The 20088-nt window shown below is 44.1% G+C and overlaps 1 protein-coding gene across 1 annotated transcript in view; it reads left to right on the forward strand.

The window, feature by feature from the left end:
* The window catches only part of Pik3ap1 (phosphoinositide-3-kinase adaptor protein 1), a 117035-nt gene that overhangs the window by 10640 nt on the left and 86307 nt on the right, over nt 1-20088 (forward strand). Inside the window, exon 2 of the mRNA XM_027929977.2 lies at nt 188-607. Coding sequence (XP_027785778.1) covers nt 188-607 — 420 coding nt within the window. The remainder of the gene's footprint in view (nt 1-187; nt 608-20088) is intronic.

Here is a 20088-nt window from a genome sequence, read left to right on the forward strand (position 1 = left end):
ATTGCAGTTGTAATCCCAGACTGCACCTCTGCTGCCTGGGAGGAATGACTGGCACACATTTACTGTGGGAGGCCGATGACAACTGGTGCCAGGCCCCTTGCTTGGACGCTACATCCTTGCTGGTTGTGGGAAACCTCCTAGAAGGAGCAAGTGTGTTAACAAGCGTCCCTGCCTCCTTCTTGCCCAGGGGTGCCCAGAAGATGTGACATCCTCATAATCTACAGCCCGGATGCAGAGGAATGGTGCCAATACCTCCAGGACCTTTTCCTGACCAGTCGGCAGGTCCGCAGCCAGAAGATGCTGACACACCGGCTGGGCCCCCAGACCTCCTTTTCTGCTGAGGACCTGCGCCTCTTCCTGAGCCCCCGCTGCGTGTTGGTGCTGCTGTCTGCAGAGCTGGTGCAGCACTTCTACCAGCCTGCGCTGCTGCCTGTGTTGCAGAGGGCCTTCCAGCCGCCACGACGCGTGGTCAGGCTGCTGTGTGGGGTTCAGGGCAGTGACGAGGAATTCTCGCACTTCTTCCCCAACTGGGCCCACTGGCAGGAGCTCACCTGTGACGACGAGCCTGAGATCTACCTGGAGGCCGTGAGGAAGGCCATTTCTGAAGGTAAGGATTTCTTCTCTGGTGTTCTATACTAGGGCAAAAGCCTTGTTTCTAGAATTTTCTATGCCTTGCAAGACACAGGACAGGTTCCAGCATGGAGAGCAGCCAGGGTGGAAGGCAGAGACTCAGTTTGGTATAGGAGTGAGGAACGCAGCTGCCAGCCCTCATGCTTGGTCAATTCCATGTTATTGTTACATGACCCTGACATTTCTGATGAAAAGGCGTCCCTTTTGGAGAACATGTTTATGGAGAAGCAGCCCTCTTCCTCTCTGCTGCCCGCCAGCCTAACTTCTGTCTCTTGCCCTGCTTCTCCTTTTAAAGTGCGAAAATTCCAATCCTTTCTGCCAGAGATAGTAAGTCAGTGTCCCCAGGAAGTGTGACACATGCTCTGATTAATAGTAGCAGAAGCCATACCCGGATGGATGCATGTCACGGCCTCTCTTCCTCTTTTGGTCTTCTGGTTTTTGCCTTGCTGTGGGCTATGCATGGATCATCTAGTCTCCTGACACTAACCCAGGAGCTTGGAAAATTATGGGCTTCATTTAACTGTGCCTCAGTGATCCCTGGTGTGACTTGGGCCTTAATTCGACTCATCCAATCCTGACCCATCTGATGAAAATGAATCAAGAATTTATGAATTCTTAGTGACCTTAAAAAGGTAGCGTAGCTTCCCAAGGTGATCTTGTCACAGGAATAGCCTACTCTAAACCCGTAAACATGAGCAGGTCTCCTAACATAGAGCCTTGCTCACTTTGTAATAGAAATGACTGTTAATGAAAAAGATGTCTCACCCGAAATGTCTGGGATCTGGATTGGTAGTTTTCCTAGAGGTTGTTTCTCTTTACTTTAGAGGGACATGATGATAGAAAAAGCACATAATTCATATGTGCATGATGGCATTTCATTGCTGGGGGGAGCTGCCTACACAGACCCAAAGAAGAACACACCCAAATGGTTGTTTCTGCAGATGAGTTTATGTCATGGTAGCAGTCCATTATGACCTCACGGGCAGAATGTGAACCGCCTACCCCTCATTCAGAGCTTCATGGATATATTGTCATTATACTGGCACCTCACACTGGACTCTCTAACGGATTGTTCTTTAAAACATCACAGTGGTGATGTTATTAAAAATAAAGGACTGTGAGTGTAGCCCAGTGGTAGAGTGCATGTTTAGGATGCATGAAGCCCTTACTTAGTTCAATCCCCAATGCGCGCAGGTGCACGCACACACACACAATGTAGTAAAAAGAATTCTTTGAATATTGTTTGGAAGCATCCAGTGATGAAATGCCTGGAAAACTTGATCTCCTCTAATATTTTACTTTTTAAATAAAGACTGTCTCAGTCTACTGTGAGCTTTTAACGTCAAGTGTTTCGGAAAGAATGAAATATTTCACAGTGGTGTTTCTGTTCTGAGAACAAATAACCTCTCATCAGAAAGAAATTATTTTGATGGGCGATTAAAATAAGCTGCTTAGTGGGAAGTCTCTACAGTTCAGAATCAATGGCTACAGGGACAAATGAAATTATAGGAAAGAGAAGATGGGTGTGGAAACAGGTTAAAGGTGGTTACAGGTAGTCAGGTACACTTTAGTTTTCTGCTGTGTTAGATAAAGAAAGGCTTCTCCCACCATTTGACCCAGCTATTCCCCTTCTTGGTCTATTCCCTAAAGACCTAAAAAGAGCATGCTACAGGGACACTGCTACATCGATGTTCATAGCAGCACAGTTCACAATAGCAAGACTGTGGAACCAACCTAGATGCCCTTCAATAGGCGAATGGATAAAAAAAATGTGGCATTTATACACAATGGAGTATTACTCTGCATTAAAAAATGACAAAATCATAGAATTTACAGGGAAATGGATGGCATTAGAGCAGATTATGCTAAGTGAAGCTAGCCAATCCCTAAAAAACAAATGCCAAATGTCTTCTTTGATATAAGGAAAGTAACTAAGAACAGAGTAGGGACGAAGAGCAGGAGAAGAAGATTAACATTTAACAGGGATGAGAGGTGGGAGGGAAAGGGAGAGAGAAGGGAAATTGCATGGTAATGGAAGGAGACCCTCAGGGTTATACAGTGGAGGGGGTAGAGAGAGAGGAGGGGAGGGGAGGGGAGAGGTGGGGAGGGGGGAGGGTGGAGGATGGGAAAGGCAGCGGAGCACAACAGACACTAGTATGGCAATTTGTAAATCAATGGATGTGTAACTGATGTGATTCTGCAATCTGTGTATGGGGTGAAGGTGGGAGTTCATAACCCACTTGAATCAAAGTGTGGAATATGATATGTCAAGAAATTTGTAATGTTTTGAACAACCCACAATAAAAAATTAAAAAATTAAAAAAAAAAAAAAAAAAAAGAAAGGCTTCTCAAAACTTTTCTGTGCACAGACGGGCCTGGGGATTTTGTCAATGTGCATAGTCTGACTCTGACTTTGGGGTGGAGCTAAAATTCTGCATTTCTCATAAGCTCCCTGGTGCTGCTGCTGTTGGTGGCCAAGGTCTAAACTGCCCCTCTCGTGTGGGGTCAGTAGTCATATACCTCTGCTGTGCATGAATCTTCACCTTTCTGGAGATGAGGCAGCATCCCATCAGGGTAGGGCGGCTACTGGGCATCCATTGGTTTAGGTATAACTCAGGCCAGCGTGTGATGATTAGGTCCCTGCATTCTCTTCCTCTCCTCACAGATTTATCATGTTCACTCTGAGAGTTGTTCATCACTCAGTTCTCCAGACATAAGGGGCCCAGACTTTGAGATGGGGGTACTACTGCTGCTATGAACCTTCCTCTTTTGTCATTTAATAGGCCCCATGATCATCATTACTATTCCACTAAAAATGTTTGGGAGGTTTAACTTTATTTCCCACCCCCTCTCCGAATTTGGCAGCCACCTTAAGATTGAGCAGATGTTTTAATTAGGGTCTTTGGTGGGTTGGAGCAGCCAGCTTATTTCCCATGTTCTTCATTTGTAAAAGGATGAGGTTGGACCAGATGATTGGGAAGGTTTCTTCCGGCTCCTTGTGCTGTAATATATCTTTATAAGTTTTGTAAGAAGATGGCAAATTACCCAGAACCTTTCAGCTGACTTGGTTTAGTTCCAAAATGTCTGCAATGGTATATGTCAGTGTGTAGAAGAGTGTACCATTCTGAATTTTTTGGACTTGTTGGGTGATTATTTTCAAATAAGGAAGTGAGAAAACCCCAGGTACAGCACAGCAATTATTTCCTCTTTTACTGGAGCTTTATTCTTTGCTGCAAATCTCACTGGAATACAAAAATAGATTCTGTGAGACTGTGTGGGAAAGGACTCAGTGGGTGATGCTGAGTTTTACTTCAGAAGTTCTCATCTGTTGTTGCATGCGTGTGCTGAGGATGGCGGGAAGCCCTGAACCTACTTCTCCCGCTTTGATTTGGTATTACAGTGGAGATCTTGTTTGCTTTTTTTAAAAAAGTTTTTTTTGTTGTTGTTGTAGTTGGACACAATCCCTTTATTTTATTTATTATTTATTTTCATGTGATGCTGAGGATCGAATGCAGCACCTCACATGTGAGCCACAACCCCAGCCCTTGTTTCCCTTTTTCTTTGCATTATTTTATGCTTGCTCCCCACCACCCCCCTGCTCCTTGACCTTTGTGTTTCAGAGCTCTGATGACACCCCAAAATTGTAATGTATTTCACCCTTGGTTCCCATGAAAAATTATGGAGGGAGGTGTCCACATCAGGCCTTCCTTTGTTGATATTAGCATTCTAATTTTCATATTAGGATGAAATTTAAAAGAAAAACAGTAGGGATATTGAAAAATGCTTTCTGCTAATCAAATGGATTCTAAAGTCTTTTCCTAAGTGTATTTATTTATTTATGTTTTTATAGTTTTATTGAGGTATAACAAAAATTGAATAATTCAAGGTATAATTAACAAAAAATTGAATATATTCAAGGTTTACAATGATTTGCAGTAAGTATACACCATGAAATGATTACCACAGTTAAAAATTAATGTGGGTTCGTGTGTGTGTTGGGGGAGGGTAGGACCCTTAATGTCTACTCTTAGCAAGTTTTAAGTAAAAACTACTATTAACTGTAGTCACCATGCTAATCATTTGATCTGCCAGAATTCATTCATTTTATAACTGGAAGTTTGAGCCCTTTGACTGACATTTCTCCCCTTCTTTCTTTGCTCTGGCCCTGGTAGCCACCGTTCTATTATCTGCTTCTGAGTGTGACATTTTTAGTTTCAGGTATCAGTGAGATCATGCAGTACTTGTCTCCATGTCTGGCTTATTTCACTTGACCTGATGTCCTCCAGGTTTATCCACTCTGTTGTACATGGCAGGATGTCCTACGTGTATTTCTTCTGTGTGGGCAGGTAGTCTTACTGCCACTTTGCGGATGTGAAAACTGGGGCTCAGAGAGGTTGACTGCCTTGGGCAAGCTTGGGGCAGCTCACTTTGGGACCTCACTTTCTTCTGTTCTCCATCCCCACTGTCCTCTTGCATGTTGAGACAAGGAATAAGTAAAGTTGCAGAAGAGAAAGGATCAGAGAAAAATGAAGCTTCATGGAGTTCTCTAGACGACAGGCTCCAGAGCTGGTCTGGCCATTGGTGCTGCCCTGGTACCTTGTTTACAGGGCAGGTGCCTGGGCTCCACCCCTGACCTACTGAACCAGAGTTCCTGGGGGTTGGTGCTGGGAATATGAATTTCAGAACGCCTTGGCGTTGGCCCTACTGTACGGTGGGATTTGGGCTCTGCTCCAGGACTAGTGTTCTCTCCTTTGGTTTGAGGGTCGGAGGAGCCAACAGTAACTCAGGCCCTGAGGCAGGTCACAGGACAGTGATCCCCAGGGCTTAGAGTGTGATTGTGGCACGTCATAGGCAGTAACTCGTAGAGAAGGGAAGGGAGTCAGACCCTCTCAGCAAAGGGGAAGTCGCTGCGCTCTTCTTGGTGTGGTGGCCTCGTGGATGGTGAGTTATGGTCGACTTCAGGGCTTCTGGGGTGCCTTGCACAGACCAAGGGGAGAATCTGGTGCTGGACCTCTTGGAAATGGACTGCTTTTGTTCTACGGTTCCCCTGCTCTGTGGGTGTGGGTTGCTGGTCTGCTCTTGCTCTGCTGTGGGTTCGTCCACTCTGCTGCTGGCTCTGCACGGCCTCCTTAGTGCTGCTCTCCTCTGCAGGGTGCTTTCTCCATATCGTCTCCCCTTGTGAAATGATCTCTGATTTGGGGAAGAAGATGCCCAGCTGGGATGGCGAAATCTTTCTGTTGTCACTAAAAAGCTATAGCCTGTCCAAGAGTCATTTGGGTTTCCCCTGCTGGGTACCTTGACCTCTTTGTTGAATGGGGGAGGGGAGGATGTGGGGGGTGCGAGGGGCTATTCACGCTCCCGATCGCATGGTTCACTGTCGACTACACCTGAACTGGTTAATGAGGACCGATGCCCACCATAGATTTTTGTGCCAGTGGAAGTTGTCCCTGAGGTCTCTGAGACCCCAGGATTACAGATCTCCTGCAAGACTGGGAGCTCCAGGTGGGGCAATGAACTTGGCCATCCATGCTGCTTCATCAGCTGCCTAGAGATGGGCTTCTGCTCCCTGTTCATGTTCACCTTAGATTTTCTGTGGCCCCTCAAAGAAAGTATCTGTGATTCTTTTGCTGACCGTGTTTGGTGAGCTACATGAAGAGGGGGAAACGCATGCTCAAGTTTCTGCTACTCTGAGAATCTCAAGTTTGTACCTGTCTTCTAAATTTTCTAACATATGCCAGGATGGAAACAGCAGATGTAGGAATTTTATCAATTAATTTCTGACCATGTTGTTTTAGTAAAGTTTTTTTTTACCTCGCTTCTCCTGGGACTGTTACTTGAAGAGAATACTAGAACTCTGGAGGACCTGCCATCTGTTCTACCCCCTAAATCCTTCTTATAGATATCATTCCATTTGGTCCATGCAGTTTCTCTAAGGCAGATGTTAATATTATCTCCTTCTTAAGGATGAAAAAAAAAACAGGCACAGGCAGACTCAGTGACTTACCCAAGGTCACACAGCTGCTTTTCCATAAAAGCAGGGAAGGGGTAAGGGCTTCCTGACTTGTTGCTTTATCTAGATTCCAGAGCCAGCCTTTATCCGATGGGTATTTGTTGGGCATCTACTCTTCTCAGGACCTAGTGTTGTTGACTGGGATAGAGCAAGAAAACAGACAGTCATTGCTATAATGGTGTCTACATTCTAGTGTTCTCTAAAAAGTAATACATGCCACATGTGCAATTACAAATTTCCTAGTAGTTGCAGTTTTAAAAATTTAAAATGTAAAATGAAATGGACAAAATTAATTTTAATGTTATGGTTTACTTAATGGCATATGTCTGAAATAGTCTCATTCCAGCATATAATCAGCATAAGAACTAGTGAGCTATTTTACATCCTTTTTCATCTTTGAAATCTAGCATGTGTTTTACAGACAGCACGTATTTCAAATATTTGATGGGCACATGTGGCCAGTGGCTACTATTATTGGACAGTAAAGTTTGAAAAGAATGTTTGCTTTTCAGACTTGGAGCTATCATTACATATGATATATTTTAATTCATTACATACCATATGTGTTAAAGAATATGACTATCCTGGTTTCTTTATTCATTCAAAAAAGTGTTAATGGGCACTGGTAGGTGCTGGTATGGTGTGTGCACTGTATCTTTTACTTTCCTTCCCTCACTGATCTCTTCCTTCTTTGTCCCTTTCTGTGTTGCCACCTGTTTAGGTATATTCCCAGGCTCCAAAAGACACGGTCAATTAAGGCAAGTTAGTTTTGATTAATCACAGGGTTTCTGTCCTTGAGATGACCAGTTTACCCTCTGAGCTAGTGAGATGGAGGTCCCGGCAACCCTCGAGAAGACGGAATCAAACCAGGCTGCTTGTTTGTACTTCAAAAAAAATCCTCCTTGGGTCAGGGCCTCGTTAGGTAGATTAGCATTCTGTCAGTGTGACGGAATACCACACCAGCCTCACAGAGGTTGAGTTTGTTCTCTTTGTACTGTTATGAAAAGTCTGCTCAGATTTATGAAGGGGAAAATCCTAAGATACAGAAGAGTGTGTCATATGATGTTATTTAAGTCTACCTTAAAAGAAACATATCTATGCTGACATCAACTTTCCTTTCTTTTCTTTTTTTCTTGGGGAAGATACATAAGAAATTGTTGATAGTGGTCACCTTTGGGTATGCAGGGACATTAAAAATATTTTTAATTGTAGATGGATAAAGTAACTTTCCTTCCTTCCTTCCTTTCTTTCTTTCTTTCGTGCTGAGGATTGAACCCAGTGCCTCCACATATGCTAGGCAAGCACTCTACACTGAGCCTCAGCCCCAGCCCTAAAGGGACATTTTAAACTTTTGTTTTAGGCATTTCTCCAGTGTTTAAATTTTTTCTATGTTTATGGTTTAATTTCAGTTAGGAATGTTATAAAGAGAAAAATGATGGTGTCATGGGGATTGTAGGGCTCTTGAGGAATATGTTGGGCTTGTGCCCAGCTAACCCGAGCAGGCTGCACTTGGGTTAAGTTCCCCACGAAGGTGCCTTGGCCTTCAACCTTTCAGACTGACCTCTGGTAAGGGAATGGGTTCATGTGATTGCCAATGTCTGTGCTGTCACTGGCTTGGTGTAGAATAAGCCCCTATAAAGAGCGAACAGCTACTTACCACTGAATCATGTTTCCATTCTTGTCCAATTTGGACTGCTGTCTTCCTAAGGTCAGTAAGAGAACAGCAGTGTGTATTTCACAGATGGACACTCACTGGTTGTGCCACTTTAGACAAGTCACTTGGCCATTCGGATCTGTTCTTGTTCTCTTTAAAATAGTGGGGAGAATACAGGTGGATATCTCAGAGGTTTATAGCCACGAAATTCCATGATTCCAAGCATGTGTTACCTCACATATTGCATTTCATTGCTGGGTCTCAATCTGATATTTAAAAAATCCCACCAAGTATATTTTATACTGTATTTATTTTAGCTAACAAGGTATTCTTCACAACACAATTTTTAAGCAACCCTAAAAGAAAGTTTTCTGTTTATGGACATTAGCCCACGTTCAGTCTTAGCAGAATGTAGCAGTCTACCATTATCTTTATGGGAATGGTAGGATATAAGTAGCTAACATTTTACATATATTTTATTATGATCTGCATGCAGATTCATGCATGTGGGTTCACAGGAAGATCAGAATGGGGGAGGGAGAAATAGGGGCAAGTATGCATGGCAGGATGGGTCTGTTAATTTCCCTATTATTACAGGTTGTTTTCACAGCTTTTCGATTTAGTTTCCACCAGCCATTCACATGACTGAAAGTATGTCTGAGATGAGCCAGAAAATAGGATGGTTTAATGTTGCAAATGACTCCTGATCTGCTCACTGCAGAAATGATTGGAACTATAGTCGGCTTGTTATATGGACTTGTGGGCAGAAAATTTCCTATTTTAACTAGTTTGATAAACAGAGGGCAGTTTTCCCCCCAAAATATAGAAAATGAACAAAATCAGAAATAGATTAAAAACTGTTTTGTGAGGAAAAAAGATATTTGGAGACTTTTGTTTGTGTTTAAAAAACAATTCTAATACTGTTCTCCACAGACGGTGTTTTGTGTGTGGCGGTGCCTGGTAAATGGTGGACAGTTGGATGACTGGATGAGTGGGGATATCCATGGGTGGTTGTCTATTTTCCCTACTCGTGGGCCCGTTCTGAGTGTCCCAGTTGGTGAAAAAGATGTGCTTCCCATAAGCGTCTTCCTTTAGGGTCTGTGATTGTCAGTTGTTTCTATGGAGCAGGTTTCTTGGGTCCCAGAGGGTGTTTTTAATCAGGGGAAGCCCCCAAACCTCTTAAGTTCATTCAATGAAAGACAGTGTCTATAGAGTACATTCTTTTCCCATATCCATACTTAAAAACATACCAGGTGTGGTAGCCTCGGGTGGGTCATTTGTTGGCTCCTCTGGGTGTGTGTGGTCTATTACTAGCAGAGATTAAATTCAGTGTTTCTTCTGAAAGTGAAGAAATCTATAGTTTGGAGGAAAGCTCGAGAATGGGCTTAGTCATTTTGGGAATTCTCTAGTACCATTCTGAGTTTTGGCCTTCTGAATGTGTACATCTTCCCCATCACTTTTACAAGGCTGGAACCATACTAGGTTCTGATTTTAAGATGTGCTGGTCGAGCATTCATATTTCGTCTTTCAAGTTGCCGTTTCACAAAAAGCCTGCAGGCTCTTTCTCTAACATCTGATAACACAGGAAACAGAGGGGGAGGCCGATGACGAAATGAAATGCTCTACTTTTAAATTAGACTGAAATAAGTTTCCTTTTACACGGAGAGCTAATGCGTGAGGCTGAAGCTGCTGTTACAGTTTGCAATAAAATAAGACATTCTTCCAACGATCAGATAGAATATTTGCATGAGCTGCCGATTTGGATTTTTGAGCATGTAAAACATGGGGAAACATTTATGTTGCAGGATATGGCAGTTAGGATTCCAAACCCAGCCAGGTCTGCTACTCCTTCTGGCCCAACCTTTCAAATGCTCTAATACTTTCTGAATATCATTTTTCAAAGCCCTGATTTAATGCCAGAGAAGATCTCCAAATGTGATTGTAAAGTACTTTTGTGTTTGAGGTTTTTCAGGAGAAAGACACTGCTGAAATAACCGAACCATAATTTGGGAGCCTAAAGGTTTATTTTATTTTGAAGTCATTTTGAATTCAGAATCCCTGTAGGTTTTAGGAATCCTTAAATGATGCTTTGCCCCAGTTTTTCTCATCTGGTTAAAACTTGCCCGTATTTTGCAGACAGTTTAGTTTTAGAGTTTCTAATGGAAAAAAGGAAGACAGGGAGACATTTAGTCAACAAGATGGAAATATAGAATATTAACATTAGAGTAGGAAATTTGGGGATCATCTGGTCCGATCCTTTTACTTAAAAATGACAAAGTAGGACCCAGAGAGGTTAGATGCCTTGCCTGATGTTAGAGACAGTAGCAGAGACGAGACTGTTACTTTATGTTGATATCCAACAGGTATTTATTGAGCTCCGGGGAGGGCCTGCCATGGGTATGGCACTATGCTGGATCCTAGGGAAACTTGATGGAAAAGTCAGATTCAAGCCCTGTATGTATCCTAGCAAGAGAGGGACATTCACCAGCCAGTTACCATTGCTAATTACCTAATTCCAGGAGCCTCCAGGGTTATGGAGCCAGGGAATCATAAAGGGGACCTGACCTCTTTATAAGGTAGTTCCTTACAGCCTCTATTAAGGAAAGAATAAGTGTTCTGAGCATCAGTTTTGGAAAAGAGAAGAGAAGGCCTGGCTTGTAGGTATGGCAGATCTTTTGCACGTGGCCACTAATGACAACCTAGAGCCCAGGTTAACTATAATTTTCAGGCAAGACCGTCACTTTCTCAGAGTAGTGATTAGGACTGTCTAAAGTTTTAAAGCAGCTTTATTCAAACTCTTAATTTTAAAATTAGCATTTTGTTTCTTAAGTTTCTAGACAGCAGTGATGCTGATGTGCATATATTAATATGTTCTCTGATTTCAAAGGTTCACATTCTGGTTCATCTAAATGTGTGTTGGTTGGAAGGATGGACTGAAGATTAGGTTGGATTAGATTAGGAGATTAGATAAGGATTGATATAAAATCCTTTTTGGGGTCCAAGAAAATAATGGAACTGTCATACAAAAACAGGATAAAGGGATACATGTTTTAAGAGAAGCATTTGTAGGAACTGGTGATTTTTAGTTGAACGAAACTAAACACAAATCAGAAGAGCAATATTGCTTCCCCAAACAGTAAATACCAAATGAAGGCTTATGAATGGAAGTTGGTTTGTTTTTGTGTTTTTTTTTTTTTTTTTTTTGTACTGGGGATTGAAGTCAGAGGTGCTTTACTACTGGGCCACATTCCCAGCCCTTTATATTTTTATATTTTTTATTTTGAGGCATGGTCTCACAAAGTTGCTTAGGGCCTTGCTAAGTTGCTGAGGCTGGCCTCAAACTTGCAATCCTCCTGCCTCAGTCTCCCAAGTCACTAGAATTACAGGTGTGTGCCATCGAGCCCAGCTATGAGTGAAGTTTTGACAGCAGAGAAGAGGTTCCTCCTCTACCCTGCACTGGTCAGCTTATTTGGAGAAATATTCACCATTTCAGTGGGAGACTGGGTGATGACAGCACATATAGTTATTCACCCACCCACTCACCCATCCATCCATTCATCTAGTTACTCATTTTGTTTATTGTTCCTTTAATAGAATGTAAGTTTCAACTTAGTCCCAGAACCTAGCTCCGTCCTTGACACAGCAGGCCCTCCATAATTGTTGATTGACTGAATGGAATAAATGGGGTTCTCAAATTCTGTCAGATGAGAGGTGATGGGAGGAAATGAGTTTTTCATGGAGAAAAGAAGTTTTCTTGGAGCTATGAAAACTGTCTTCAGTGTCGAAAGTCTGTTGCATGGAAAAGCAAAGACAAGACCTGTTCTGTGGACAAGGCAGGTGGCAAGGGATGAAGGCTGCAAGGCGGCAACAACACAGGCTTAGCTGGCCCTCAGCATCAAAGGACCATCTCTCCTGTGAAATGGTCACTTGAAGCAAGAGTCAAAATTTTATAGTACATTAGAAATTAAGAAAATAAACTTATTTTATCATATTGACACAGTCTCATTTTAATTTTTCTATATGCCAATTCTAAAGCAATACAAAAACTAATCAATTGTTTTCTAAAGCTTTTGTGCAGGAGGGGTTGAGTGCATTTTTCTGACACTAGTTTTTGCTAGAATAATATAATTTATCAGTTCAATTTGACTTTTTTTTTTTTTTTGGTGCTGCATTGAAATAATATTCACAACACATCTGACTCCTACACTTTTCTTAGGGCTCCTTTTTACCATCAGGTGTTCCTTTCATTAGCTTTTTTTTTTTTTTTTTTTCTTCTGATACTGGGGATTGAAGACAGGGGTCACTGAACCACTGAGCCACATCCCCAGCCCCCCCCCCTTTTTTTTTTGTATTTTATTTAGAGACAGGATCTCACTGAGTTGCTTAGGGCCTCACTAAGTTACTGAGGCTGGCTTGGAACTCGTAATCTTCCTGCCTCAGCCTCCCAGGCTGCAGGGATTGCAGGCATACACCACCAGGCCTGGCTTATTAGCTTTTGATTGTTTGACAGTATCCCTGCTGGTGTTCTCCTGTCCAGCTGGTAGCCTCTCCCACTGACAGCAGTCTTATTGTAGTTGTAATAGTTTTCCAACATCACTTTCATCAACTTCATAGAATTCTGCATCTTTGGCAAAATCTGGAATTACCCCACGAGATCAAATCACATTGCATTTATCATTTATTGTGAAGAAATCCTAAATCTGGGAGTGAACAACAAAAGCATAACTTGGTAGATGAGGATATGCACCAAGATTAGAAAAGCAGAGATATTTAAGTGGGGACCAATTTTGTAAATGAGCATTTTTGTCAGTAAAAATGTTCATGTTATAAAAATTTAGCTTCCCAATGTTTCCATAACCATGAGAACTCGAAATGATGAGGTTGCTAGAGTTGGAAGCCCCTGACCTGGGTTTAGAGCCCAAGATTCACTCCACCAAGCAGAGAACAGAGAGAACGAGTATCCTAGCACATTGGTAAACATGCTGTTTGGTAGACAAGTTGGGAAATTCTGTCACTGGTGATGGAATCCTGAGTCATAACAATCTCTACAGGCTGAACATTGGCCCTAATCCAACAATTAGATTCCAAGCCTCATCCTTGCCTCACCCCCAAATCAAAACAACCCCAACCGTAAAACTATAGCATGGCAAAGGGAAAGGCATGGGCTTTACATGAAAAAGATCTGGAGGTTCAAAGTGACCACAAGCTCCATATGAGTCAGCAAGGTGCCTCACTGCTGTAAGATGCAGGCTTGAACTGCCCTTCAGAATAATGACCAGATAGTAAAAAGTCACAGCTTTTTTTTTTTATTTTTTTATTATACACAGATTGCAGTTACTCACCTAGAACAGGTATTGGTGGGAGGTGAGGAGAGTGGGGAGCTGGATTGGGAGGCTTGGGGAGTTATAGGCAAGCCTGAGCCATCTCTGTGTGAAGCTGCCTTGGGAGGTGAATGTGTTCTACTTGTTTGCTTGTAAGAGAAAACACCAACTTGAATGAAAGAGGAACCAAACTCTGGGAAAGGAAGGGGTGCAAGGACTTGAACTCCAGAGTTCCCCCTCCGCCTCTCATTTGGTGTCTCCGCACGTTGGTGTCTTTCTCTCTGATGCATCATCCCCATGAAGAGCCAGAACCCCTAGGAGTTCCTCCACCTCACTTCCTCCAGCTCCGGCCCTAAGAGGAAGCTAATGTCATTCTTTCTGGTTCAAAAATTTTAAATCTCAGGACAGGACTAATTGGTCCACCCAAGAGACTTGGGTAGTCTCTAGGCTGATTAACAGCGACCAGGAGATTAGAGGACTGTGACTGGCCTGCTTTGGGAACCTGGGGCATGAGATTTCTACAAAGTTCACAGCCTCCATTCAAAACACTTGGTGAATGCAGAGGGATCAAGAGTTTTCCTGAAGGGGATCACTGTTTTTATCAAGCAATGCAAGAGATGTCCGCCACACTGAGGGACCGGTATCCTGATCTCGGTCTGAGGATGGAAGAAAGAATTCGGGCTGCTGAACCACAGAATTAGGGACTTTGGGGCTGGAATGTGACTAAAGCTCAGCATGGTCAGATGGCTTGCCCAGAAACACTCAATTGGCCAGAAGCTTAGGTCTCTGACACTGAACTCAAGAGTCCCATATTACTTTGCTGTCCCTTTTTTTTTTCTTTCTTCTTTCTTTTTTGGTACTAGAGATTGAACCTAGGGGTGCTTAACCACTGAGCAACATTCCCAGCCCTTTTTATTTTTTATTTTTATTTTGCGAAGTTGCCAAGGCTGGCCTTGATATTTCAATCCTTATGCCTCAACTTCCTGAGCCGCTGGGATTACAGGTGTGTGCCACCGGGCTCAGCACTTTGATGTCTTGAAGAAGAAGAAGAAGAGGAGGAGGAGGAGGAGGAGGAGGAGGAGGAGGAGGAGGAGGAGGAGGAGGAGGAGGAGGAGGAGGGGGAAGAAAACAGACATGATAATCGCCTTCAAGCATTTGCAGGATTCTGATGTGGAAACAGGTGCAGTGTTGTTTGATGAGGCTCCAAAGGGCAGGTTAGGATTCATGGATGGTGGCACCTGAGAGCAGAATTCTGCTAGATTTCCTGGAGAATGTTAACACCTGGAATGGCTTCGTTGTGGAGCAGGTGTCTCAGGAGGAGATGACCAGAGCCGTATAAGCTAAAAGTTAGGCAACCATCTGCCAAAGATGCTGAAGAAGGAGTTCCTAATGTCCTTCCAATGCAGAGATAATGTACATTAAAGGGCGGCTCATGTTGCTGTTTTCCTTCAGTTTCTTTCCCAGTAATATTAGTAACAATAGTAGCAGCAGCAGCTGTCGCCAGCTGTGGAATGTTTGCAGTGCTAAGTGCCGTGCCACCCTATTCTAGTGATTATCTCATTCAGCTTTAACTTAGAAGCCATTGCTATGTTTGTCTCCATTTTGCAAATGAGGCTGGGAAACAGTCACTTTCCCAAAGGCATGTGGGAGCACCAGGTTTGCTCCTCTTCACCTCTAAGCTCAATGGACTCTCAGAAATTATTTCCAGAGGCCATTGGGAGGCTGAGGCAAGGAGGATCACTTGAGCCCAGGAGTTTGAGGCCAGCCTCAGCAACATGGCAAGACCCCCATCTCAAAAAAAAAAAAAAAAAGTTTCCAGCCCCATTTTTAGCAGTCTCAAAGTGTGATCCTTGGGATTCCTGCTTCAGAAATCATGTATTTTTGAGTTTGATGTAAAGCCAAATGTTTGGAACCCCACATTTTTTGTTAACATTCATGATGTTGGCCTCTACCCGTTCCCCTGTGAGCTAGAACGTCTGTTTGGAGTCTACTGGGAATTCATATTTTTTAACAAATATCTTTGATGATTTTGATGGGCACTAAAGTTTGAGGACCCCTGGCCTCGGGCTTGCAGGGGAGACCTTGGAAAGCTTAACAGTCTCATGTTTCTTTAAGCAGCTTAGACTTCACTCTGAATACCCCTGAGAGCAATCGAAGGGCTGAATGTGGGTCTGACCTCATTAGAACTGATTTTCACAAGGTCTTCTGGTGGCTGTGGGGGGACAGGGCTGCCTGATCTGAGCAGAGGCTGAGCTGTGGAGAGGGAGGGATGCTGTGGATGGGTGGCAGGCCCAGCAGGACTTGGTGAGTGGTTGTGGGGAGAAGGGAGGAAGCAATTATGTGGGTGAGTTCAGCTCATAAAACTGAGGCTGTCTGCTAGGAAACTGGCGTGCACCCAGAATTCAGAAGGCAAGAAGGCATTTTTGATTGGGTGGTCAGTTGGAGGGTTGGATTTTAAGAGGCATGGTTGTCAAGAGTGAGAGGCAAAGGGGTCTGGGTCAGGGGAACTCAGTGGGTGAGGCAGAGGGGCAGGAAAGGATAGGGCCTGTTTGAATGGAGGGCTGGGAGGGAAGGTGGGGAAAATGATTCTGAAGGTCATAGTGAGTCCGTGGGAGATGGGCCTTCAAATCAAGGAGCCTTGCCCACCCTATCTCAGAGGGCTTTCTTTGGCTCCCGCAGCAAGGTGAATAACAAGGCATTGGGAAAAATTGTTGAAGCAGCCCAACTAAAGGATAGACCCAGGTTCTCAAGCCTTTTTCCAGAAGATCAGTTGGATGTAGAACTAAATGTGCATACAGATCCAGCTTAGAGGAGAAGTAGGTGAGGTAATGCATGTTAACTAGCTGGATTCAGCCACTGTACAATGTATACATATTCCAAAGATTGTGTTGATTCTGATAACTCTCTACAACTTTTGTCAATTAAAGATAATTAAAAAGGAATGGAATCCATATCGGATTTTTCTGATGCAATATTATAGCACATTTTCATGGGCTCATGAGTATTTTGTTGAGATAGCATCAAATGCAAAGTTCCTCTGACATCTTATTCTTGCCCTGTGATTCTTATCACCACCCCCCTTTACCACCAGGGTTTGTATATGGTTCAGATCTTGTGTTTACGCCTTGTCTCCAGAGTGGGTGGGGAACGGGGTTGACTGGAAGGAGCAAAAGCCCCTGACAAAGTTGCCTTGTTGAATAAACACTGGAAATGTGAAAGGGCATCTGCGGGTGGGTGGGTGAGTTGTGTGTTCCTGAATCCATGGCAGTAGGCCCTTGGCAGGTCAACGTAAAGAGAGAAAGAGTGTGTGTGTTTCCGCAGCAAAGGCTTCGTCAAGATCAGTTCCCTACCTCCAGCCCCTCCTGTCTTCCAGGCAGAGAGTCAGGATTGCTCTGAATCCAGCCCTGTGAATAAGTCACCTCTCACTAGCTGCCCAACCATTGCCTACACAGACCTGCAGATCTGTCTCCAGGCCCAAGACTTAGGATAAAGCAGCACAGAGATGGGGAAGGGGCGAGGGGTAGGCACAAGAGGAAGGTTGACCGGGAATGCAAGGAGGCTTGGCTCTGGTTTCCACATCCTACCTGTGGAGGGAGATGGTGCATTACGTCTTGGATGTAGGCACAAGCGTAGTTAGAGCCTGAAGGAATGGTGGCCATGGATTTTTTTTTTTTTTTGAACCCAGGCATGCTTGACCACTGAGCCACATCCCCAGCCTTTTTAATATTTTATTTAGAGACAGGGTCTCACTGAGTTGCTTAGCGCCTCACTGAGGGGCTGAGGCTGGTTTTGAACTCTTGATCCTCTTGCCTCAGCCTCTTGAGCTGCTGGTATTACAGGCGTGCACCACTGTGTCCTGCTTTTTTTTTTTTTCTTCAATTGTTGTAGGCCACTGATGTTCTGTGATTTTTAAAATTTATTTATTTATTTTTTAGATATACATGACAGTAGAGTGTATCTTGACATATTATACATACATGGAGTATAACTTCCCATTCTTCTGGTTGAACATGATGTGGAGTTATACTGGTCGTGTATTCATATATGCACGTAAGAAAGTTATGTCCCATTCATTCTACTGTCTTTCCTATTCCTATCTCTCTCCCTTCCCTTCATTCCCCTTTGTCTAATCCAGTGAATGTCTTCCCCCACCCCACCGCCCCTTATTGTGAATTAGCTTCTGCATTTCAGAGAGAACGTTTCACCTTTGGTTTTGGGGGGGTTGGCTTATTTCACTTAGCATGATAGCCTCCAATTCCATCCATTTATTGGCAAATGCCATGATTTCATTTTTCTTTATGGCCTAGTAATATTCCATTGTGTATATATACCACATTTTTAAAAAACCCATTTATCTGTTGAAGAGCACATAGGCTGATTCCATAGCTTAGCTATTATGAATTGAGCTGCTGTAAACACTGATGATGGCCGTGGGGTTCCTAAGTGAGGGATGTGTGTGCTAGCTTTAGGTGGGAGATTGAATGAGGAAAGAAAGAGCAGGCAAGGAGACAAGGTTCTGGGCCTGCGTAGCTAGAAAAAGGGTGTCTCAGAGATCACAGTGGGGAAGCCAGTCTGGGGGAAGATGGCGCATCTGTGCTCAGATGCTCAAATCTTCTTCTGGTACAACTAAAAGCCACTGTGGAGGGTTTATTTGCAGCTGTGGGACCAGCCCTCAGGGGAGGGGCCCAGACAGATGGATTTGTCCCTTCATTCACTATTTATCGAACACCCACCACGGACCAGGTCCTGTGCCGGGGACACAAAAACTAAAGGAGGTGCTGACGCTTCTTCGAAAGGAGGGAATCTTGGAGGCCTCTAATAGAGATTAAGAGACCAGTTTCCAAAGCACAGAGGGACAAGGTGGTGGTTCTCTTTGGCATCTGCCGCAGTCTGGCTGGGCACACAATCACGAGCCACCACACAGCTTGTAGATTCAAACAGCAACTCTTTATTCCCGAACTCACACCAGCCGTCTACAATCACGTTCTGGGGAAATCCACGTTCTCTGCCCAAATCCACCTCCACTGGGCTTCTGTCTCCCAAAAAATACTGTCTGAATCCCGTGAGAACTCAAGGGGAACTCAGGCAGCAGGATACGCCCTATTCCCAGCAGGAATAACCTTAAACCTGGAACGCCCTAAACTGGGAACGCCCTAAACCCGATTATCCTAAACCAGGAACACCCTAAACCCGGATCCGCCCTGGTCCTTGAGCAAGGTCACCTACATGCAATGTCACTGCAAAATGTCCTATTTCCATGAGTCCTTCCACTAAGCAACATGGGGTACGCTGGCAAGGAAATTGTCATACCTACTTGGCTAATGGCTCCCAGCAGGCATCGTGTGGACACACCCAGACGTATCCACCTAACCCCTCACAGGGCACAGGGGGCCGATTTGGGATCCGTGGTGAACTTCTATTTGCTAAATGTTCATGAACCACGTTGGTTTAGGTTTGTGTTCCAGATACTGTGTGGGGCAGGAAGGAAGCACAAACACACACCACATCTCTGTGAGAATGCTGGCTGTGGTGTTTGAGAGAGAGTGGTCAGGCTGTCCAGTAGCGCTGGTTGAGCAGCCACACAGGGCTGGGGGTGACGAGGTGAACAGCACAAAAGCTATGGCTGCCTTTCTCAATACTGTAAAATGCCATCGTGTTCCTTAGAGACTGGGGGAATCCCTATCTTTCCTGGCTCTGTCCATCACCACACGGTCCAAACCCGTTAAATTCTAGCACCTGTGGTTTCTCATTTCCCTGGACTCCTGTGCTCATCAGCAGGGCATCCACAGCGCACACTGGTTCATTGAATCACCTCCTGAATTCCAGCTAGATCGTGTGCTCCTCAGGAGCAGGACAGACATATGTTCTTTGGGTCTATCCATTGGGCCCAGTCCAGTGTGGGCGCAGAAGTCTCAGCTATTTGGTTGGTTGGCCGGTTGGTTGAAGTCCTGGAGCCCAGATATTACAGTTATTTTTCAGCTGAAGTAGCTTTAGAACAGAGCGAGTAAATTAATCTCATTAGGGTCACAGTCATTAAGTGTCATAAATGTGCATTGACTGCCTACGTCCTGAATTGTTGAAGAAAAAAAAAATGCTCTCGGAACATTCATGATCTAAATAAAGAACCAAAGGCAGATTCACATTTGCTTCAGGCGATCCAGCAGCCCTCCCATTAATATATATTTATTAAACACCCACTCAGAGACTTCAGTGAGGCCCTGGCGCTGTGTTCCACGAGGCAGGGGAATTAGAGGTTCTGCAGCAGACATGTAGGTCCTGCTGGCAAGAATCCTGGGGAGCTAAGCTGGCATGGGGCATCTGTGTGGTAATGGCTAGTTTAAGCACCAGGCCCTACCTCAGCAGGGATGGGTTCAGATTTCATCTCCATGGTGTCCCCACTTGCTGCTGTATGTTGTCACAATGAGTGCCCTACTGCTGCTTTGGATCAGGACTGGCCACAGAAAAAGGCAGTA

Source organism: Marmota flaviventris, chromosome 4 (genome assembly GCF_047511675.1).
Source record: "Marmota flaviventris isolate mMarFla1 chromosome 4, mMarFla1.hap1, whole genome shotgun sequence".
NCBI classification, from domain to species: domain Eukaryota; kingdom Metazoa; phylum Chordata; class Mammalia; order Rodentia; family Sciuridae; genus Marmota; species Marmota flaviventris.